The sequence below is a fragment of the Falco cherrug genome, chromosome 2 (assembly GCF_023634085.1).
Source record: "Falco cherrug isolate bFalChe1 chromosome 2, bFalChe1.pri, whole genome shotgun sequence".
Taxonomy (NCBI): Eukaryota; Metazoa; Chordata; class Aves; order Falconiformes; family Falconidae; genus Falco; species Falco cherrug.
Genome location: NC_073698.1, coordinates 67,422,732 through 67,445,114, shown reverse-complemented (window position 1 = coordinate 67,445,114; position 22,383 = coordinate 67,422,732). Strand labels below are relative to the sequence as shown.

The 22,383-nt window shown below is 37.3% G+C and overlaps 1 protein-coding gene across 2 annotated transcripts in view; it reads left to right on the top strand.

Annotated features, from left to right (window-relative positions):
* The window catches only part of NCK2 (NCK adaptor protein 2), an 88,864-nt gene that overhangs the window by 53,573 nt on the left and 12,908 nt on the right, over positions 1-22,383 (top strand). For both annotated transcript variants that reach the window (XM_055701953.1, XM_055701954.1), the window contains one exon: positions 2,981-3,222. In XM_055701953.1, the coding sequence (XP_055557928.1) occupies positions 2,997-3,222 (226 nt within the window). In that variant the 5' untranslated portion in view covers positions 2,981-2,996. The remainder of the gene's footprint in view (positions 1-2,980; positions 3,223-22,383) is intronic.

Sequence of the window (22,383 nt, the reverse complement as noted above, 5' to 3'; positions counted from 1 at the left end):
AAACCAGCACAATGAAATCCCTCTACACACATGCATACAGCTGTAAATGTTCAGCTGCCATTATATGATGCATTTTGACTCTTTATAACTCCTGTTCCCTCTTGGGTAGAAATGCTTGCCCCATTATACATTCAGCAAAACCTGGAGTACTTTACTAAAATAGGTTCTTCATGAGCATACCAGTTGAGTAACTTGGCTACTCTACACTTCCACCATAATTGCATCATGCAAGGGGTCTGCTTGTGACATAATATGGTTTCTCAAGCACAGTGGCAGTTTTACACATCTACAATAACTGGAATTACAGAAATCGGTTAGTTTGAGTCTCCTTGTCCTGAGTGAATTTTGGAGGACTGTATAGTTGATGTCATCAGCCCTGATGTATGGTCTCTTCCTGTTCTTCTGTCCTTGCCCAACACCGCAGGGAAACACTTGGCAACTCTTGCAGCAGGGGCCAATTCAATTTTATTTTTTTTTCTTCAGAAGGATAGGAAGTGTAATAGTTTTTCATCAGTCACTAGTCAAATATTAAGCCTAATGTGTGTTTTTTTTATTATTAATATACTGTAATATTGATAGAGAATTTTAACTTGCCTATGTTGTGAAAATAATCTTTTTTAGAAGTGGAGCCTGTGTGGTGGCAACATCAGCCAACTGCATTGACGGTGTCCTATTTCTTTATGTTCTCCATGTCCCCTGGAATAGTAACAATAGAGCATTTTACAATTGCTGAGATAAACTGATCTAAATTGGAAAGAGAGATTACACTGACAACGCTGGCCTCCAGGACATGCTTGATTGCAATCCCCCTGTGGCTACATCAGTTTATAGACCTGTGGGCTATCTGTCCATTTTATGTGAGTCAGAAACCAGGGCGGTTTATTGGAGACTGTGGTCCAAAGCTCAGACTGTCGCATGTCATTGTCAGATGGGATTATTGTTTTAGAGGAAAAAAATGGTTGAAGGGTATAGTGACTTATTTCTTGTAAAATCATCAATTCTATCTGCATAAGTCACAACCTGTTTGAACTGTAAGGGCTGCATTTCTTTCCACTTGTTTGAAATGTCCTAAATTCTTTTTGAAGTCCTCTTGGGGCTTTCAGCTATGCAAACACATTTGAAAAATGTTTTAATTGTTGTATGTTCTTTTCTGTTTTCTAATTGGAAAGTAAGTACTTAAGCGTGTCGATTCAGCTTCAGATTTCAAAAATGTCACCTACCTTGGTCATGAGGGGTGACGTTGCTGGTGTTTTCCAAAGCTTTGCTTTCAAATAGTTTAGTAACTATAGCTCAACCCTGTATGATGCTGTCATGGAAATAAAAATTATGATAAGAGGAGGCTGTTAAATTATAATGGAATCCACTATTGTGTCTTATGATTATAGGTTAACTTTAACTAAGGGAAAACACTTCTTTGAAAGAGTAGACTGCTAGTCTGTCTAGCATGTAGTTCTCACAGCCTGTACTATAGCTAAAGGGAGAAGGTGCGTATGTGTGTGTTTACAGACTGCAGAAGGAACCCTTTTGGAATATAGGTTATACAACTTAAATGCTGAACAGAATTTCTCAATGAGGTTTGGGTTTTCTTTTTAATTACCTCTCTGTCTTGTAAACTATTAGGTATCAGAATTCATAGGGTTGTGGACTGCTAAGAACTAGGCAACAAAGTCAATCATGCTAAGAAGATCCTTGGACATTAACAGTTTGAAGTACAGTCTCTACTACTTCTACTACTACTTGGGACCTGTCTCTACTACTTCTACTAAACCGTAATTCAAAGGAAAACTGCAGCTTTTGCTTTTTAAATAAAATTATCTGCTACATTTATTTTCAAATACATTCTCACCTCCCACTCTCTCCTGTCCTCCTCCACTTCCCTCTGCCCCAAAATCCCCCAGCAGTGATTAGAAAATTTTAGGTAACTTCTTAGAACTCAAAAGGTACAATCAACATGTTTTGGTTGGCATTATAATGTGTTTGAGTGTTACTGGTATTGGCATGGCACTTTTCCTTGCACACTGTTGTGCTCCCTTACATTGTTCCCAGTAATTACTGGGATGCATAGGAAAATGTGGAGGCATGTGGCTGTCTTTATGCAGGTGACAAATAGCTTTGGAAAAGATCATTCCTGTTATAGGTAATGAAAAGAAAGACAACTCATTCAGTCTTAACAGAACTCTGAATTCAAAGTTTCGGGTAGAGAATAAATGAAATGCAACTGAGGGAAGTGCAGTGGGTACTTTTCCTCCAGCCCACTGACTTGTGCGTGGCACAGGACTGCAGTGAGCTGGGATCTTTCCAGGAGCAAAGGGGAAGCAAAGGATTCTCCAAAGATGCAGTCTTGTGCTGCCTGCGCAAAACATTGTGAACAAAGGCTTGTTAAAGACAATGCCCTCTTCTTGATGGCAGGTTTCCCTGCTGAATTATATTACTTATTCAATTATTTTTAACTTCCTCCTAAAAAAAAAAAAAAAAAAAAAAAAAAAGATAACTTTATATGCAGAAAATTTATAAATAATACGTTAGTATGAGGATGAGGAACTAGGGCAGAAGAAAAACAAATACATTTTTGCAATGCTGCCTTTTTTTTTTCCTCAGATCAGAAATTTGAATGCCAGATGTGGGATAGTTTTATAATGCCATGTGCAAAAACTAAATGGGCTTCATAAATTAGCCTTTGTTAACATATATCTGAATAATATTTTGTATACATTCAGAGGAACCAAACATAAATACATTATGACTAGAATTTACTTTCAAGGTGGTGTTGTATTTTAGTGGCAGAAAAAGCAAGAAAGGTTGATATGATTTCCCTTATTTTTAGAAGAGGAGTTCCAATCTATGAGGTTTCTCTCTGTATGGCTTTCTCATTTTTTAACCTAGCCTTTTCTTGCTTATTTCAGAAGAGCTCAAAGAAAAAACTGAGTAAGAATTACATGATATAATTTACTGATGAGCATGTTTTAATATTTTGTTGCAGAAGGACTCCATGAAAGATGACAGAAGAAGTTATTGTTATTGCAAAGTGGGATTACACTGCACAGCAGGACCAAGAACTTGACATCAAGAAAAATGAGCGTCTTTGGCTATTAGATGATTCCAAGACATGGTGGAGGGTAAGAAACGCGGCCAACAAAACGGGATATGTGCCATCAAATTATGTGGAGCGAAAAAACAGCTTGAAGAAAGGTTCTCTGGTTAAAAATCTAAAAGACACATTGGGTAAGTCCTTTTGTATTTTGGAAGAAGTTTAGTAGACTTGATGGGTTTCAGATTGGGAATGTAATGTGCACATAAATATTTTTTAACATGCTTGTTTAGATTTTCTTAATCCTTGGTTTGAGGTAACATTGTGGATGGTTGGGAGTGGGAGGGATGAGGGGGTCGTGAAGAATCATGGAAAAATCTGTAAAAGGTTTTCTCATATCACATCCAGGAGAGTAAGATGTTATTTTTGTTCCAGTTTGTCAGAGGCTGTGTATTTTCAGTGGCTTGAGAATTGTGTTTTCATTGGGATATCAGCTGCTGAATCCCCTCCTCTCATTCTGGGTCCACTTGCTCAGAAATAGAAGGATGTAAACTGGATTGTTCAGCACAGCTATCATAGCAAAGCTAAATCACTTTATGAATGGGATTATACAATGTGGCTATGTGCAATGTCAGGGGCTAAGTTTCTGTGGTCTGAGATGTTCCTTCTGCTTCCAAGCCATTAATATGGTCTCCGTTTTATACTTGTACATAAATTCTTCACAACAGTGTATCATACATATAAAATGGTAGACCTTTGAAAAATTTTGAGTGTATTTTTAAGAAATGTATTTGGAAGTCTGGTTAAATTATTTTTTTTCCTTTATTTTTGCAATGATTTTTAATGACTGGTTGAATTACTAAAAAATTAAGGGCTTTGCATGCGGCTAAGAAAGGTTAAACGTAGGGATAAGTAATCATTTTTTATCTAGAGGCCAAAAACCCCCTACTAGTGGTATTTTAGGATGTTATGAATAAAACAGAAACAGCTATGCACCTGGAGGTGTTTTGAGGTTATTTTTTGCTTGTGTTTTGGTTTTTGCCTGTGTTTTGCAAATCTTACATAGAGAAAACTTACTCTGTTGCAATTTGCTGTAGAAAATACAGACTCTTCAACAGAAAAATTAGAATTTGGAATTAGACTTGTCAAAAAGCAAAAAGGTTCACTGGAAAATAACACGGCAATAGCTTGTGTAGGCTTATTGCAGGTGTCCTGTGCTGGTGTTGCATCTAGCAAGTTAGGTTTCTTGGTCACCTCATTATGGTGTCCTCCATTGCTGAGCTGCCGTAAAGTACATGAAAATTGAGGACTACAGGATGGGAGGCAGGCAAACAAGGTTATCACAGGATTTACCACAGTAATATTTAAAACCATAGGTCTTTCTACAGATACTTCTGGAATATACTCATTACAGTGCCAGCAAATGTGATTATGCCTTTTTCAAAGATTTGTATAAGGAATAAGCCTGAACATCAATTAATTAGTTAAAATCAAAATTTTGCGTGTTATGCTCCTTTTACATGGATTTATGTTGTTTAAAATACATGTATTTTGTTTGAAAGCTCCTTTATGAAAGGATTGCATTTCTATTGTGGTTATATATCGTGTTTGTGTGAAATGTGGACAGTATTTACTTGATGTAAACTCATTTTTATTTATATTCAACAGAAATGTGTTTAAGTGAAGGAACAGAGACATGTCCAAGCATTTATGCATGTTTACCTCCTTCATCTTAGCAAAGCTGTGTGCTGCAGGATGCTTCACTATGGTGGTGACTGATAAAAATATGTGAGAACAAAGCTTGCTGGTTTCATGGCTGAGCCTTCGCTTGTGTCACCTCTTCCAAACCTCAGCCCTTTGCACACATGTTCTGAAGGACTGTAAACTACAATCTACCGATTCCCCTACCTTTTCTAATGGTTTTCTCTGTGCATTGCTTGTTCAGCTGAGGCAGAAAATACTGTGTGACGGAGCCTAGATTTATTTTTTTTTTTTTGCAGTGACCACACTTACCGGCTAATTATACAGAATCCAAAGAGCATCTCATGCTCTTTTGTGCTTGTACATCTTGTGACAGTAAGAAACTGCTGAAGCCATACATAACCCACACATTGGCTCAGGATATTCTTAATACCCCCACAAAAAAGTTGGTGCTTAAGAGTATTCTTTTTTTACAGTTGAAGGTATGCATATTATGTATGCATAATGAAACTTTAGTCTGTGCTGTGCACCACGTATCTGTACAATTTTCTTGTTATCTTACCTGAATCTGCATCCTCAACTAACTGTAGTCTTTAAGCTTGTCTAGCTGTACAGTATTTCCCATTCAGAACAAGGAGAGCATGTGTCCTTCCTTAAGAGGATCCTTTGTTTTAACTGCCCATCAAGAATGCATTTCTTTTTAAATAAAGGCTTGCAAATTGCAAGGCTGACACTTGATCTAGTGAAACAGCTTTTGAAAGTTCTGCTGTGCCCAGTGAAACAAGTTCTTAAGTTCTCTTAATAGAAATATGTCTAATGTCTCATCAAACATGCCTTTCCTAAGATCACAAGAAAATTCACGTTAAAATACCTGCTAACCCAGCACAGATTGGAATGGTGGTTGTGAGTATTATTCCTTAAATGAAGTCTGTTTTCAACTTTGACCTTGAGGCTTTTACCAAAATATCAGGTACTGAACAAAAACAACACAAAACAAAAATAAAATTAATAATCAGTCAGTAATTAATCATAAGTCTTGTGAAATGTCAGGAGAGAAACAGCAGGCTTTTAGCTTCTTTCAGGGTCAAGGCTAGTGGGCTTTAAAGAGTGTAACCCTCTGATATATGTGGACTCACCTTTCATAGTTGCAGCGCTCCAGCAAACGGTTGGTCCCATGGAGATGCGCTTTTCCCTACCTCTTTGTTAATTGATGACATTTCCTTGTGTTCGAACATACTTCATCTGAAAGCGTTGTTATTGTGCAAATGATGGAGTGTGTTGTCTATGTGATTGCCTGTGGTTATCTGCCACTCTTAGGCTTATCCACAGTAATTAACTGGTGTTTGAATTATACTTACTTCCAGATAGTCAATAAATATGAAAAGTGCCAACCATAGCTCAAATTGTGGCAGACCCCATAAGAGCTTTTACTATTTAATTAATAGTACTCATAGTTGGCTGTTGAAGATACATCATCTAAATAGTTCTTAATCTGTGTTGTCTGTGTTATAATGGAAGTTTATGGCACCACTTAATATGTTGGTGTCTCGTACATAAAAAACAAAATACCCCACAAAAGTTTACTTTACAAAATTGCCTTTATCAGGAAAACTTTTAATCTCATCAAAGAATGAAGTCGTGCCTGTTGTGCTGAAAACGAATTTTCCCAGAACTCTGTTGACTGTCATTAATTGAATCTCAGCCCTTGAATACTTTATTAATAGAATCCCATCAGCTTTACCATTGTTTGGCTTCGGGTCGGTAGAAGGTTAATGGGCACGTGGATATCTAGAATACGTGGCTTGATGGTTTAAAACATCAGCCTGTTTTCAGCAATGTCTTAAGGCTTCTGGAATTTCCATTGTATTTCAGCGGTAAAATGTGTTCAGAGCCAGCTCTTTTAAATGTGCCGGGTATATTTTAAAATGCTGATTAACACTTATTTAGCAAATGTTCATTAGGTCAGTTACTTGTGGACTGAAAACAGCTCCCCTCAATTCTCAAATGATCCCCAGTAATTTCTGAAGATGTACCTTTGGATCATCCTACATTTTTTTACAAAACAGTAGCCTTTTTTTGCACCATTCACTTTGTCTTTTCACTTCTACGGTCTTACTCTCTTCTGCAGTATCTTCTTTTAGTCCTGTCATCAGGGAATTTTTCCAAAACTTTTAGCTTTCCTTAAGTGACTTGGAGACATTTTGAGACTTAAATTTTTCTGTTGATGGATGTCTGTTTTTATCATTTTTCTGTTTGATATATATAATTTCTGTGTTCTTGAACCTCTTTCTTGGGTGAATTCTAATGGATGCATAGCTACAACAGCCCAGTTTTAATTATGGAAACGTAGCATATAGGCCATCTATTAAGTATTTTAAATGATTCATCTTCTCATTCCCTTTTTTGTCTTAACTGAGTGATACTGCAAGTAAAAAGTTAATGGCAATTTAGCCATTTCAAATTGCTGTCTTCTGTTTGCTCATATTGAATGAAATCTGGTAATTATTAATATTCTTAAGGCAAAAGCCGGCTTCCAGGCTTGTGATTAAAATTTCATCTTCATTCATTATAATGAAGTTTAAAATAGTTTCCTTGTACAGTATTTCTTTTGTGGGGAGGGTATTTTTTATACATTTTGATTAAATCTTGCTAAGCAAGATACTTCCAGCATATGTCTTCCAAACTGTAATTTTCTGTTATATAATTCTTCCCATGCACACTGGAGGTGGGAAGGAATTCCTAGACCCACTTGGATGAAGCAGGTGTTTGCGAGCACCACCCTCAGAGCTGCCTGTGAGTGGGGCTCCATGGGTTTCCCCTTCTGCAGCAAAGAAGATCTGTGCTGCTGGCTTGTCTCTGTCATGCTGAACAGAAGGCTTATCTGAAGGAAGCAAAAATAATGAAGAAGTCAGTTATTTGTGTAAGCAAAATAAAACTTCTGCATTTTTTCCGTCCCTTTGCAAGTCATTTTCCTGGCAACAGCACAACTCCCCAGGCAGCAGCGTGCCATGGGTGACTTGTGCGTGTGATCCAGCAGCAGGGTGCCATTTTTGTGGGAATCCACAATTTTCTGAATGTTACCACTATTGCTTCACAACTAGCACTGTGTAACAGGGATTTATTAAAGGTGTCTGGTCTTGCTGTCTTCAGTGAACAACCACATAAGAAACCTTGAATACATTTCCACTTGGTTCTTAGTGTAAGTTTTTGAACAGATGCCCAGCTAAAGAAATAGGGTTTATTAAAAGGTATTGAAAGAGAGATTGGACACCAGGAATACAGGAGGTTTGCTGTGGTTTTAGGTTTGCAAAATGCGTAGGAACAACAGAAACACTAGTGAGTGTTGGCAATGATGGCAAGTAACAGTAATCTCCATAACATTTCACAGAGATGTTTTAAGTTGCATGACTTCTTTATTAAGCTTCTGTAAGTCAGCAAAACATTTCAGTAACTTTTTAATTCTAATTCACTCTGTGTGCCAGATTTTCATGTGGGAAGTAAGAACTGACAAGTGAGATGTGAACTACAGAAACCAGTCCTTACTTGCATCACTGCTCCTAGTACGTTATTTCAGAAGTGGTGTGAGTGTCCAAGAGTATTTCCTGTGTTCATCAGCCTCCATGGTGTCTACCTGGGTCAGCGTGTAGGTCTGTGCAAAAATTCCTGAGAGCTATACTGTCACTTCCAGGAACCAACAGTTTTAGACCTCTCCCCTGGCTATTTAAATTTATTTACATGAAAAGGTTCTTTTCATATTTACAGCTTCACATTTTCCTGTTTGAGAGCTACTTAATACCACCTTCACCATGCCTTTCTGGAAACTGCCAGGGAAGGTAGCTCTTTTCTTTAGGCAGCCATTGCTTCGTAACAAGCAGAAATGTGGAGCGGGTCATTTTTAGTGCAATGTTTTCTTTAACATTGGAAGAAAGTGTTGGTTAAGAGGTTTGGTGTACTTCCTTTTTAGATACAACTATTTCAACTCAAATTATTACTATTCTGTATAATGTGGTCATGAAATCTTATTCTCCAAATAAGTCATCAACCTTTAAGTTCTAGTATATAGGTTAGTGGTCTTTATTTTATTTTGGTTTTGAGGATTTTTTTTCTTTATTTAAAATCTCTTAGTGGCCCAATTTCAATAGTTCTGACATGGTGTGTTTTGTAGATTTAATTGTACAAGGTAGTATTTTGACATTCATCTGATTGCTTCTAAATCTTGTCTTGAATACTGAAATTTGATTACTAATTAAGTCTTTCACTGGTGAAAGTTACTTATGTGACTCAAATTGTTGTGGTTTTTAACTGAACTTTTTCCAGTTCTTCAGCACTAGTGTTTAAAAGTGTGTAATCATGAGAAGCATATGCAGTATTTCTGGCACAGTGATAGCTATAAATTGAGTCTTCCGTACTCTTTGCTTGATGAATTTGTGTTTGTTTATCAGCAAACTGCCCTAGCCATATTAGCTGCAAGATCACAGAAAACACATTAAATCGGTAATATGGCCGAGTACTAGTTTGAAAATATATCTATTAGTTCTTAATTAGTTGTTCTCAAGTTTAGTTTTTTCTGGACACCATGTGGGTGTAAAATTTACTACAGAATGAAAGAATGGTGGAAATATGAATATGGTATCACTCTGTAAGTACACTGCTGTATAGCACAGCCTCTTAAGCCTTGTAGAGCTCATGTTAATAAAAACAGAGCTGCCTTATCAGACAAACAGAAGTTATTTTAATCTCTCTAGAACTGCAAGTTCCCGATGTTGTTGGACTTCCTTATTACAGACCTGTAAGAAATGCTAGTCTTTCCACTTAAGAGCAGGCATTTAATAAATTTGATTTAAAGACATAACAAACCAACTTTAACAACTTTCTACAGTATGTAGCTGCTTGTCAAATTACATGTCATATATAAAGGTTTTGAAGAAAGAACGATAGGAAGCCTTTCATTTAGCCAAACATTTCCAGTTGAAGTTAGCAGTAAAATCCTCTTGTTAGGAATTCAAAACAAATATGTTTTGGGTTTGTTTTTTTCTGTGTCGCTTTATGTTGCTTTGAAGCTTTCTAGCTTGTCAGAAAATGTAGGCATGACAGTTGTGGCACATCTGTCATGTGTCTTGGAAGACTGGATTGAGGGTAAGTCATCTGTATCGGCACTTTTAAGCAGTCAATATACAGGAATTTAAGTTCATATTTGCAGAGAGGAAGTAGTTGAAGTTTTTTATATACGGCACAAATTCTTGCTCAGTTTTCTAGTATCTCTGTGTTGAAATAGCTTATTCCATGGTTGAGTTTGTTTAACAAAAGCACTTCCTTTGCTGTGCTTCATCCTGCTTTTTAGTTGCATTGCTCAAAGTACGCATGTATGTTTGTTTGTCTGGCAGGGTAGCAACAGTGGTGACTCTTCACCAGTGATGAAATTGAGGAACATGGTTTTCTGGTAGCAAGAGAAGCTGATGGGAACTTTGTTTAGGTGTGGTGTCTTTGGTGGTTTGGGAGAGGGGGAAGCTGGAACAATTGCATTTCTTCCATCTTCACAGCAGTAACAGATCAGTCTGGTTGCACGGGTTACTGTCATTAGATGCTGAGAAAGGAGAAATGGGAGATGCTCACAATGATTTCAAAACACAAGGAAGAGATTTCTTCCATTCCCATCTAGAGCATGTGGAGTTAGGAGCTGGCAGTGCTGATACCGCTGGAGGGGTAGCAGATGATTTGTATGATAAGGAATTGAAATGCTTTGTTGTTTTCTGGAAACATATCTGCCTCATGATCGTCATCAAAACCTAGACTAGCTTAAGCAGCTATTTTCACTTCATTGATGATCTTTGAAGATCTGGACACACATTTGATACCAGTAGCTCTGCATATGGAAAATAATACAAGAAGATATTGCTGACATGGTAGCGTCTGCTATCTCATTATCAATTTGATATATACATAATAGCATAAGAATATATTCATTTTGAATTAGTGTTACCATTGTGCATGTTAAAATAGTTACCAGAATACAAAACAAACTCACAAATTTATGGTTATGTACCTGTTGTATGCCTGTAAAAATTTGAATAACTTTATGCATATCAACTATGTCCAGTGAAAGTAGCATTAAAGGAATTGAAGTCTCTGCTTAGTGGAACTAAAATCAGACTTTCTAAAAAATACCGTGTTACCATTTCTAAAGGAACATGTACTCATGAAGGAAAATAAATCTGAAATTGCAAAGCAGACTACTGAAAAAAAAAACCCCACCCCAAAACAAAATAAATCACAAACTTCATGCTTTTTTTGTTGCCTGTAGCAAAAAGACTCGAAAGCAAAGAAAATTAGTAAATATTTTGGAGAGCTCAAGGTATAGAGTAAAGCTTATTTTACTGCTTGATAAGAGATTGTCTCTGCCGGGTGTATGCATCCGGCCCTTTATCTGAGCTGAGTTGAAAAGCCAAAAGCAGCAGCGAAAGCAGAGCCTGCAGCCTGTTGCAGTGGCCCCAAGCTCCAGTACTAGCTGGTGATGGGAGCAGAAGTTTGCTCGTTTCAGTTTACAGTTGCGTGTATTATATTCTGCTGAAAGTTTGTTTTATGCAAACTATTTATTGGAGTGCATTATTTAAAGGATTTACTGCTTCATGAGTTTGAAACAAACATATAATGGAAAGGTGATGTGTTCTACCTTTCAGCAGATTTTTCTAATAAGATGGCTGCAGTAGAACATTGAAAAGTTGAAGGTGTAAAGAAATCTTGCTGGTTTTAGGCCATGTTGAGTGAATAAATTTGTTCCTTGTATCGTATTAGAAGTTTTGTGTAATAGGTACTTCTCTCCTCCCTTCCCATGCAGTGTATGGGGGTACAATTTGACATTTACAGATTGTAGAATGAGCCTTTATTTTAGTCATAATTATGTTTTGAAAAGATAAAAGGATCACCTTAACTCGGTGTGGCTGCGTGTACTGGTGTCTTTGGTGGCATTACCTCAACTGTCACCTTTGAGGACCCTTGGTTTTGCCCCTCTCCGAGCCATTTATATTTCAACATGCAAGCCCAAAGATTAGCTCCCAAGGCAGTTTCATCTTTCCCTATTAAAGAGAGTCACCCCATTGCCAGTAGCTCTTCCTTATACCCTGTTCCAGCCATGGAGGCAGAGCTTTTTGCTCTGGTAGTGTTAAAAGCTTGTGTCTGAATCCTCAACTCTTTTGATGTTTAATTTTTTCTATAGAATAAAATCCTTTAAGCAATCTGCTAATTAAGTCTCTTCTTCTGAGGCAGTTAAAATAGAGTACTTTTTTTCCAAGTAGTGTCTTGTACTGGATTTCTTGGGTTGTGTTCCCTTCTGTCCTCCTTTCCCTCAGGTTCCTGGGAGGACCAAAGTCCTCTGAAGCAGCAGAACTGGGGCTGCAGTGTGGATCACCACATTGCGCCCTGCTGTCAGGGTTGGACTTCTCCTGTAATGTAAGCATGTGTTTGTGGGGGAATGCAATGACCACACTTCAGAAAAAGTGGTCTCTGTGTACTGTCCTCTCCTTTAGCTTCATGTCCTAGTGTGTGAATGTGGTAGCAGAGAAGGAACAGTCGACAGTAGCTGGTTTTGAGGTCTTGTGTATAACTTGTTTGGTGTGTGTAGCTGGGTCACTCTTAGAAAGACCGATCTAAGATGGCTGGCAAAAATCAATAGCCTGTGTATGAACTCTTGGGGACACCATTTTCCAAAGAATTCCAGTGACTCGAAGGACAAGCAATTTTTCTATATTGAAATGACAATGGCTGCTTCTTCTACCACCTCAGCATCATTGTAGAATTCTTCTCATTTAGATGCAGGTATTTCCTCCAATATACATCATTAAATAATCCTTTCAATATTACTGACTCCCTCTCTTTTTTTTTGAGGCCTTGGGCTGTCTTAATATTTAATCTTCCAGGGTCTTCTGGAGCATTTGTTGTTTTTTTTAATCTGTGTCGTCCCACTTGGGTTCTATAGATTTCTGTTTTCTCAGTTTTTTTGAAGACCTGAACAAACAAAACTTCTAACATAGTGTTCACACCAAAAAAATTGGGCTTTGTCTTAGAATGTACAGGAGAAGATTTCCTTCCTTTTTCTGAGTCTCAAAAATGTTTTGTTTTGTGGAGTGCATCCATAAAGCAGAAATCAAGATGTATGCAGTGTATCCAGGCACCCAGCATAAATCTGGTATGTGAGAGAAAATGGCCACTTGTTTTTAAGGAGGGGAGGGTTCCAGTGGCAGAGATGGCTTTCTTTGAGTCACTTCAGTGGTAAATGTGATTAGTTACTAACAAGTAAGTTTTTGTGGTCTCAGCAAAGAGATTTGGACCAACACTGCTCTTATTGTGAATGCGCGGTAAGGTTGGCCATGTGAACATTCATGGGCGCTGATTCTACTAGGTGACTATTTGTAACTGTATTTTGCACCAGAAAATTGATTTAGGACTTTGGCTGTAGACTGTCTAAGCTATATGCAATCATTGCCATTGCTGCTGTTCAGCAGTCTTTGAGACTTTGTAAATGAAAGAAAATGGAAAGTGAAAGAGAAAAGACAGGGCAAACGTGTTCTGGTGTAGTGAAAAGTCGTTGTTCTTGTACATGGTCTCTACCAATTTACAAATCTGTAAGATATTTTTTTAATTGTTCAGTCAGGAAGTTGTTCTCCAGAACAGGAGCTAAATTTATTACTGCATTACTTACTAATTCATTATTGAATTTTAATCTATAGAATAAATTGTTTTAGTTTGTGAGTTGTGGGATTTGGTGTTTTGGCTGTGAGGGCCAAACCTCAGAGGAGACAAGCTGTTTAAGCAAGCCATTTTCCTCTGGTACATCCTCGTCAGTGGTGGGGATGTCTGGTTTTGTGCATGTAGTTGCAAATAACTTGAGAGCCCTTTATTAATGATGCTATGGGCATTGCAGTTCAGGGAGGAAGTTAGTGAAGAGAAGGTGCTTTCCTTTCTTAAAACTGCAGTATATATGACGGGCTTGTAAGGAGTTCCGTCGTTTCCAAAGAAAAAAAGTCGGAGACACCTTGGATTTTCTATCCAAGATGCTATTTAATGGTTAAAAACTTCAGTATAATATAGCATGGTCATTCTGACCTTATGCCGGAATTACTAAGGCTTTACATCATGCTTGGTGCTGGTATGGGCCAACTGGAATAAAACACTGTAACCTCAAAGAGTAGCCGACCCATGGTACATTCAGGAAGGACTGCCTTGAGCTTTTTGATCCCAAGAGATTGCCCATTAATCAGTACTTGCATCGCTGTCTTTAATGCATTTCCTTGAGTTGAGGGGCTATGTATAATACTGCTTTGTAATTTATTTAGTCAGGTTTGGGCTTGATTATCTGAACTTCAGTTTGTATTTGTTACATCTATAAAACCTTTCATTTTCATGTACAGAATTGAGAGCAAATTTGAGCAAAAAAGAAGTGAAAAGACCAAGTTAGTAGTATAATTGCCCATACCCAAAATAGAATGATTCATTCTCATGTATCGGGAAGAGCCTTTAAATTGAGGGGTAATCTACTTTGTGCTTGCTGTATTATTTATTAAAAAAATAAAAAATAAAAATTGAGTAAGTTTGTGTTAGCAAATTGGATTTGTATCCTGAGCTGTCCCATGCACCTCTTTTGCTTCATATAAGTGCAAGATAGCTAAATATAAATTATTTTCCCATCAAACATTGGAGAAGGAGGGGGGAACATAAGCTGTTGTACGCTTGCTGAGGGACAGGAGCATGTGTTGGGGTAAACAGTTTGGAGCACCTCATGCATATTAGGGGTTTCTTTGTCAGTATTCTGTTAGTGTTTGTGAAGGGGAAGCAAAACGGCGTAGCTCTCCTTCTCTACATGAAGGGAACAGAAAGCACTAGGAAGTCCTGCAGGGCTACTGTGCCTTCTCCTCATCCCTTATACATCTGTTCTTAGAATGATAGGGTTGCCTTAGGTTTAAGGTAGTCCTGTTTTGTTTTTTTCTTATCAGGGTATCCTACAAAATCAAGAGAGCAACATTAATAAGATTACAAAGTAGGTGGAAATATCTTTAAATGATCTCTATTTGAAAGCAACAGGTGTGTATTTAAAGCAAACTGTCTTCAATTTAAATTTGCAGAAATTGGAACCATAGATCTTGAGAAACCCCGTTTATTTTATATGCCTTCTATTTGAGACTGAGAACACTGTTTTCCTTAGAGAATTTAAAATCCCAAGGCCATTTTAAACTGGCCTGGTAAGACTTCATCTACTTCGCTTTTCCAGTGGGGTGAGAACATACGCAAGGCAGTTGATGGAAGCCTTTGGATCGTGTGTTTGGCATCTTTGGAAAACTCTGTCCACATACGCCCCTGTAGTACATGTTTCATTTTAACCTTTTGATCTAAAATGCTCTGCGTACAGAAAACTTGTTATCTGGTACTGGATTTTGAATGTACTTTTCATGATAACAGGTAGTCATGTTTAACACAGTCTAAATTACAAGAACTAATGCAGTAGTTGTTTTTAATACAATTGTGGAGTTGGTTTCTTTATGGGAGCCTCCATACCGAATAGTGTTTGATGCACGGGAAACTTTGACATTACTTTTTCCTGCATTTGAAAAACATAGTGACAAAGCAGCCTGGTTGTCGAAATGTCAGAATTTCACTTTGACATTTAAAGAGCAGCTTCCGTTTTCTGGTTTGTTCTAGTGTGGCTTTTTTTGATATTGAGCTGCTTAAAGAAGATACAGAAAAATCATTAATAGAGCTGTAAGGCTTCATTTCTGTATCACAAGTGCAGATGAAGATTTCTGGAATTTATAGCAGTGTCCTTTAAAGAGTGCTGTTGATGGAGATATTGCTTCTAAAATACTGACTGTCCATATGGATCTTGGCCTTGGAACATTTGCTTTGAAACTGGATGTGTAGGTGGAGGGGCAGAAGAAGGGGTGGGAGGTTACAGACTGAAAATGTGCAGAAATGTTTGGTTTTTCTTTCTGTGTAACAGAAGAAACTTTTCCTTTTTAATAAAGAGGCAAAGACAAGTTAATTTAAAATTATAAAAATAATAAGTAACGTAAAGCTAAATGAATGAATGTCTGGTCTGGATGTTCCAGCTGTTAAGAAATTATGTGTTTATTTCTGCTTTGGATGAATGAATTACTTAATTTACATCAGTTTGTTTTTTCTTAGAAATTTTCCTGAAAAGTTAATGACTTCTTTTTAAATACTTTTTTCTTTTAAAAAAGACTGTAAACTTTGCTTACTTATTAGATGCATACATTAATATGGAATATAACTCAGAGCCTTAGTATCAAGAGATGAATAACTTGTTAGACAGAAAAGGAAAATTTTTTAACTGCGTATATGTGAAGCCAGGTGGAATTGCAATTCTATTAAAATGCACAAGAAAAATCATGATTTTTAAGTTTCTTAAATAAAAATTGGCTAAAATATTACATAAGCCTCTAAATAAAAATGGGTTTTGATAAGCTTGCTTATTGCTGCTGCATCTAACATAAAACACCTGATTAGTAAATTGAATGAGAATTTCTGGTTATGTTGTCTTTTAAGATTTTTACAACTAGGAGAGCTGTTCTCTAGAATTTTGTTTTATATTTGGGGGAACAAAAATGTATTTTCATCACAGCTGAAATTGATTTCTTAACTTTTTCTAGAAGCCATTAAACAGAAATTATTTTAAAAATATTTTTTCTAACTCTTTCAGAGATTACTATTATTATTCAGTATTTGAACAAGGTCTTGCTCTAGGTATTTATACTGGGAGTTCTCCTAGCTCATTTGTTTGGCTTCCTTAAATTTATCAACCTTAAACATTTTCACTTGTTTGTTTCAGCTGTTCAATGGAAGTCATCTCAATAGATTACAATAATGTTAAATTTTTCAGCTCTGGAGTGTCTTGTTTCAATTTGAATTTTAATGGATTTATTTTTAAAGAAGAAAAACAGTATTTTAAAAATCTGATTAAAATTAAAATATTTTCATAAAAAACGTACTCTACTTATGCTCTTTGTGGTGGCTTCTATGATCATTTTTTTTTTAACCATAAAGCTAACAGTGCTGTTTAAACTGTTTTACTCTAGAAGGGAGGGTACACAGATTACATTAAAAATTGTATGAAAAATTTTACAAGTAACTCTTTTGGTGGTGTTTTTGTAATTCAGAGAAGAATGCTAGTAATGTAAAGAAATTTCAGTTACTGGGTAATTTGTAATGCCAATGAAAGATCCTTTTAAAAAATATTTTTTTCCTATAAATGCATTTTATTTCATTTAGTTCAAAGACTCTTTCATGTTATGTTTAAAATCCATGCTTTGACAGCATGTGTGAGAGTTGTGGTAGCGTGGACAGGTTTTAAGGCAGAAACTGAAGCAACAGTCTCCCAGGACTTTCACCCTTTTTCCTCCTCTTCTCAATACCTTTTTTTTTATATGTTCATCAGTTTGATACCAAATAGCTGCTGACTTATCAAGATCAGCATAGCATTGCATTCATCTCACTAAAATCATGCCAATTCATTGACTTTTGACAGAACTGAGCATCATGGGTTGATTTTTTGGGTGCTAACCTGATGGTAGAGCTAGTCTCTTTGGGGAAGACATAGCCAATTTGAGCAACTTAAGAGCTGGTGGGGAGCCAGGAGGTGGGAAGGCAGGGATCCTCAGTAGTCCTGCCTGCCTTTCCAGGTGGGCAGGGCATCACATTTCTGTTTTCAGATGATTGAAAAAATAAAAAAAATCTACAAAATACAGTTTGGAGAGATAAAAATTAAATACATCATTTTTTTATCCACCTTTGTTTTTGACTGTACATAAGTGTGCTTTTAATTCAGTTGTAGTATCAGTTCCTGTGTTTTGACTAGGTAATACAGCATAATTTAGTTTTTTTAATTGAGAAAAAGCTTGTTGTGTTTGTGAATAGACTGTGAAAGAAAGTAGCTGGCAGTATGTGATGTACTATTAGTTCAAGATATCTATTTGATGACCTATGTCATACTTGAATTAATTTTTTGCCAATTTACAGCTTTGTAATAATATAACTGATGGAAAACTAATTTCAAACATAAAAGATTGAATACATGGTACAAAAATTAGTTCTGACTTGTTATGAAAAAAATCTGTTAGCAATAAAAGAAAATAGATAAAAAAATTGATTTTCTAATTCCCGTGGGGAGAGGCAAGGTAACAGCATTACTCAGCAGCATTTGTTAATATATTTCCAGCTGTATATTTAGGGTTCAAACTAGCTACTCCAGCATTGATATAGGATATTTGAAGGACACCATTTAGTAGAAAACTAGTTCCTTAAAGAGGAAGTAGCTTCCAAGAATTGAGTTGTATTGAGACACTTCTGTTGTTGGGTTTGGAGTGTTTTTTATAGTTTAATGGTCACTTACTTTGGGGGAGGGGGGGTGTCCTTCCTTAAATGCTCTTGATATTTTAATAAGAAGTTATTGGAGTCTTCTTAAGCAGTTGTATCTGGCATGTTTAATGGCATGGTCTCTTCCATTGAGTTTTGGACTGAGGAATTCCACTTCAGAAATTTAGTGTTGCCTTTATGATTTCTCAAAGCATTACAGTTTTCTTGTATTGCACCTTTTTTTTCTGAAAGGCTGCTTTTTTTTTTTTTGTTTTGTGAATTTGATTTGATGCGCAGAAAATATTTTTGCTCATAATTTATGTGTTAAAATCAGAGAAGGCTTTAGAAAAGATAGGTTGGGAGAATTCAGATGATACTAGTGTCACTTGCCAACTATTTTTCAGAAATTGGCTTTGGGTATTGACTGACCTTTTTATATACAGAAAATGGGAGAATGGAAAAGTCAGTAATCTGAGATATCAAATGAAATTCCTTTGTAAAAGAAATGCAATTGTATTTAGTCTATTTAAAGTTATGTACAAGGTGTAATAAACATAGGGAGCAGTCTGGGGAAGGTGGTGCTAGACAATTTGACTGCAAATATCTTCAGTGTCTAGTGAATTTATTCTTAAACAGAACTTAATAAAATAAATGTGAGTACGAATAAGCCTGCATTATACAGCCACATCAGTGAATCTGTTCTTTCACCTCCTGGAGATGAGCAAAAGCAGTTAAAATACAAAATGTGGTCACCCATCAGTTTCAAGCAAGGACACCAACTCACAGGAGCATGGAAAGACTCATCAGATAGCTTTTCCTAAAATTAGGAAAAGATCTGTTTTGTAAATGGGCTTTTTCTGGGAAAGGTGGTATGTACTACATACCATAATTAGCAAATGGAATATGAATTTTTACTAGTGGGGAAAAGATCCCTTGCTATACACGTGTTATATTTGTATTTGATAAATTCTGTATTAGGATAAAGTTTTAAAGATAACTAAACTTGCTTATCCTAAGCACCAATTTTCATAAAGGTTGTAGCTATGCGGCCCTTTTTCAGTGCTTTCACTGAAGGCAGAAGGAGAGAGAAATCCTTTTGGTTTTAACAGGAGGAAGGCTGGGCAGTCAGGGCATCTGTGCTGTCTGACAGGTGGCCAAGCTTTGAGCCCAGGAGCTTGGCCAGCATGGCAGAAGACATAGAGTAGGGGTAGGGGAACTGTCAGTATCACAGTATCAGGCCAAAGGGGCGTGATGAAGGAAATTCCACCACTTTGAGGTCTGGGGGAAGCTCAGAACATTTCCTGGGAGAGCTTAAGGAGCACAATAAGGCGAGAAGGCTGGAAGCACTGCAGGGGGAGGGCATCGGAGGTGTGAGCTGAAGGACAAGTTGGTAACGAAAGGGTGAAAAGCTGGGGCTTGCACAATGGGGACTTAAAAGACAGGAAGCAAATGCATAGGAAATTGGTCTTCCTTCAGCCTGCTGCTCGCAAAACAAGCTATTCTTTAGAGCTGCAACAGAGTGAGGAAAGGAAGAGGGCACAAAGTAATGGGGGAGGCATGTTTCTGAGTCTCCATAGGACTAACTTGGGGGCCAGAAGACTTCTTTCACTGCAGAGAGAAGGAGGATTTGCAGTGGATCCATTCTCTGGAAATGATGCTAACCATTTTTATTATTTTTTTTTACCTCTGCAATATATCCATCTAAAAATTAAACCTACTTACATCACTTGGCAGCTTGTTTGTGAGAATGAAAATGAACTAGTTTAGGATGGGTCAGCTGTAGATTGTAAAGTGTTATTTCCTATGAGATACCATACCATAAAATAGGCTTTCTTCTGCTTTGCAATGCTTTTACTCCCACTTTTTTCCCCTCACTTAAAAGCTAATCCGTTGCTTTAGGTTTCTGGGTATGACAACTAGTTGTATTCCAAAGGATTATGGCTTCAGGTGAACTGTAACCAATGAGTCAGAATGGGAAAATACAGTTGTATTTCACTAGTAGATAAGTTTTCATTAAAACAAAGACAATAAAAATGCCAAAATCATGAGTGCAGTCACAAGTATATTTGACTCTTCCAAACATGTCTCCAAATGTGCTTGAATTTTTTCTTTTCCATGAAAATCCTTACATGGGTTTCATTCCATCTGAACATAATAATAGGGATACCCTTACAAGTAGTAGTAAGCAAATGTTTCTGTTAGTAGTGAGTAACGGCAGTGTTTACTCTTCCAGAGATGACTCATGTAGGTTGTACTTTTTTTTTTCTAACAGGTTTGTGATTTTTGTCATGGGTGCATGTGAAGTTTGTAATCATCCTACTTTATTCTTGCTTAACTATGACCAGCCATCCTACTAAATTATATTTTTTTTTCTTGTTTCCTAAGGAAATGAAGCTTACACTAGTCATGCTGTCACAGTCAGCTGTCATCGTCCATCCATCTGTCCACCCTTGATAGCCAATTTTAAGCAAACTTGACAGACTGGCAGAGATAAACTAACTGGTTTTCTCCAACTCAGTGCCTGGGAGGGTCATTGCTGGTGTCCCTCACTGGAGAAGCCAGTGAAATCCCAGCTTTTTGCTCAGTCCATGCAGGGCTGAAAGGCAGCGGGGTGCCAGACACTGTGCTTGGCTGGCCAGCCCAACAAAGGTAGGGAGGGCATCGCCAGGGAAGAGGGGGGGGTATAGGTTGAGGGTAGTTTGGACATGGCAGTGGAGAGCTGGAGGTATGAGAAGGACTTGGGCATGCGAAGGCAGTCATATGGTAAAGGGGCTTGTTATGGATCCTACAGGAGATGGGGGAGGCAAGAGGGGGAGTAATGCGGCAGGAGGTGTAAGGAGAAAAACAGGAACAGATTTCCTTCGTTCTGCTCATGGAACAACTTGTTTCCTCTTCTGTCATAGAGGCAGTTAGGAATGTTGTAACCTCACATTAAAAATGAGTATTAGATAAAGCTGTGTGTACCCTTTGCTGTGGTTGGCTCAAATGGGTCTCTGCGTAGTTAGTTACCTTGGTCAAACCAGCTGGAAACACAATCTTTGGTGCACGTTGCTGCTATTGCAAAAGACTAATTGTTACCATGCTATCAGCCTTAAAAAGCTTGGTTACGTTAAATGTTAAACTGAAGAGCTCCAACTGCCTTTATTGATAAAGCAAAGTAGTGAAGTTTCTGATTTCTTTTCCCGATGTTGTTATGGTTTATGTTGAATGGGGAGGATAGAAAGGAACATTTAAAATGTAAGATGCAGCACTGGAAGGTTTGTGGAAAAAGATGCAACTTAAAAAACCTCCACTTGAAAGAAAGTGCTTGGATGATGACCTTTTGCTAAATGTTTAGGCACCTTTATCAGACCTCAGAATTTATTTTTGAGAAATTTGTTTTTCACCTGTTTGTCAACAGTTTTTTCTCTAGATACTTCAGTTTATGGCATTCTCTTAACACACTGCGTCCTCATATATCTCCATTATTTCTGTACTCTGATTTTCAGCTAGTTTTCTCCTGGCCAGCTACTCTATCATCTGGTGGGGTTTTTGTATTGTATTTGTTGTTCTACTGTAATTCCAAGAAGTGGTGCTGCATATCTCCATTACCAAGCACATCAAAACCTAAGCTTTTAATCTTGGAGGTTCAATCTCAGTGTAGGGCTTTGTGTAGAGTGACTACTGAAATACAGTTGCTTGTTTTCTATGAAGTTATAACAGTAATTGCCCCCCTTTCCTAACAGAATGACTCTTAAGTTGTGTTTGTTTATATCACCCTAATTTAATGCTCCTTAGTTCTGATACTTCCTTGTCTTTGGTTGAGAATGATCTCTAAACTGATGAAAATTTCCAGTCTTGGCAGAGATCAGAGCCTGGGCAGCTTCCCATTAGTGCTTGCTTGGACACTCTTTTCCTGCGATTGTCTCCCCTAGTACAATAAGCTGCTCTCCCTCATTTTGCCTGAAAGTGCAGCCACTGGCTCATGGCTGACATGATGTAGTTAGAATGACATTAGGATGTAAGCAGGCTCCAGCAGGAAGCAAGGAGCTGCTGGGGAAGGTCAGGAAACACTTTAGGATCATTGGAATTTTCTGCAGTCTTCTGAGACCTTAAGACTGTATTAATTAATGTATTTAACCCTTCTGTCTAGCAGTGCCCACATGGTTGTGTGCACACTGTTTGTGCTGTACAGCTAACTCTGTGAAATAAACCAGGTGGTTTTGCAGTGTATATGCATGTACATATATATGTGTATATATTAAAACTGAACACATTTTCAGCAGTGGAGTGGCCAGATTAAATAGTCCTGAATT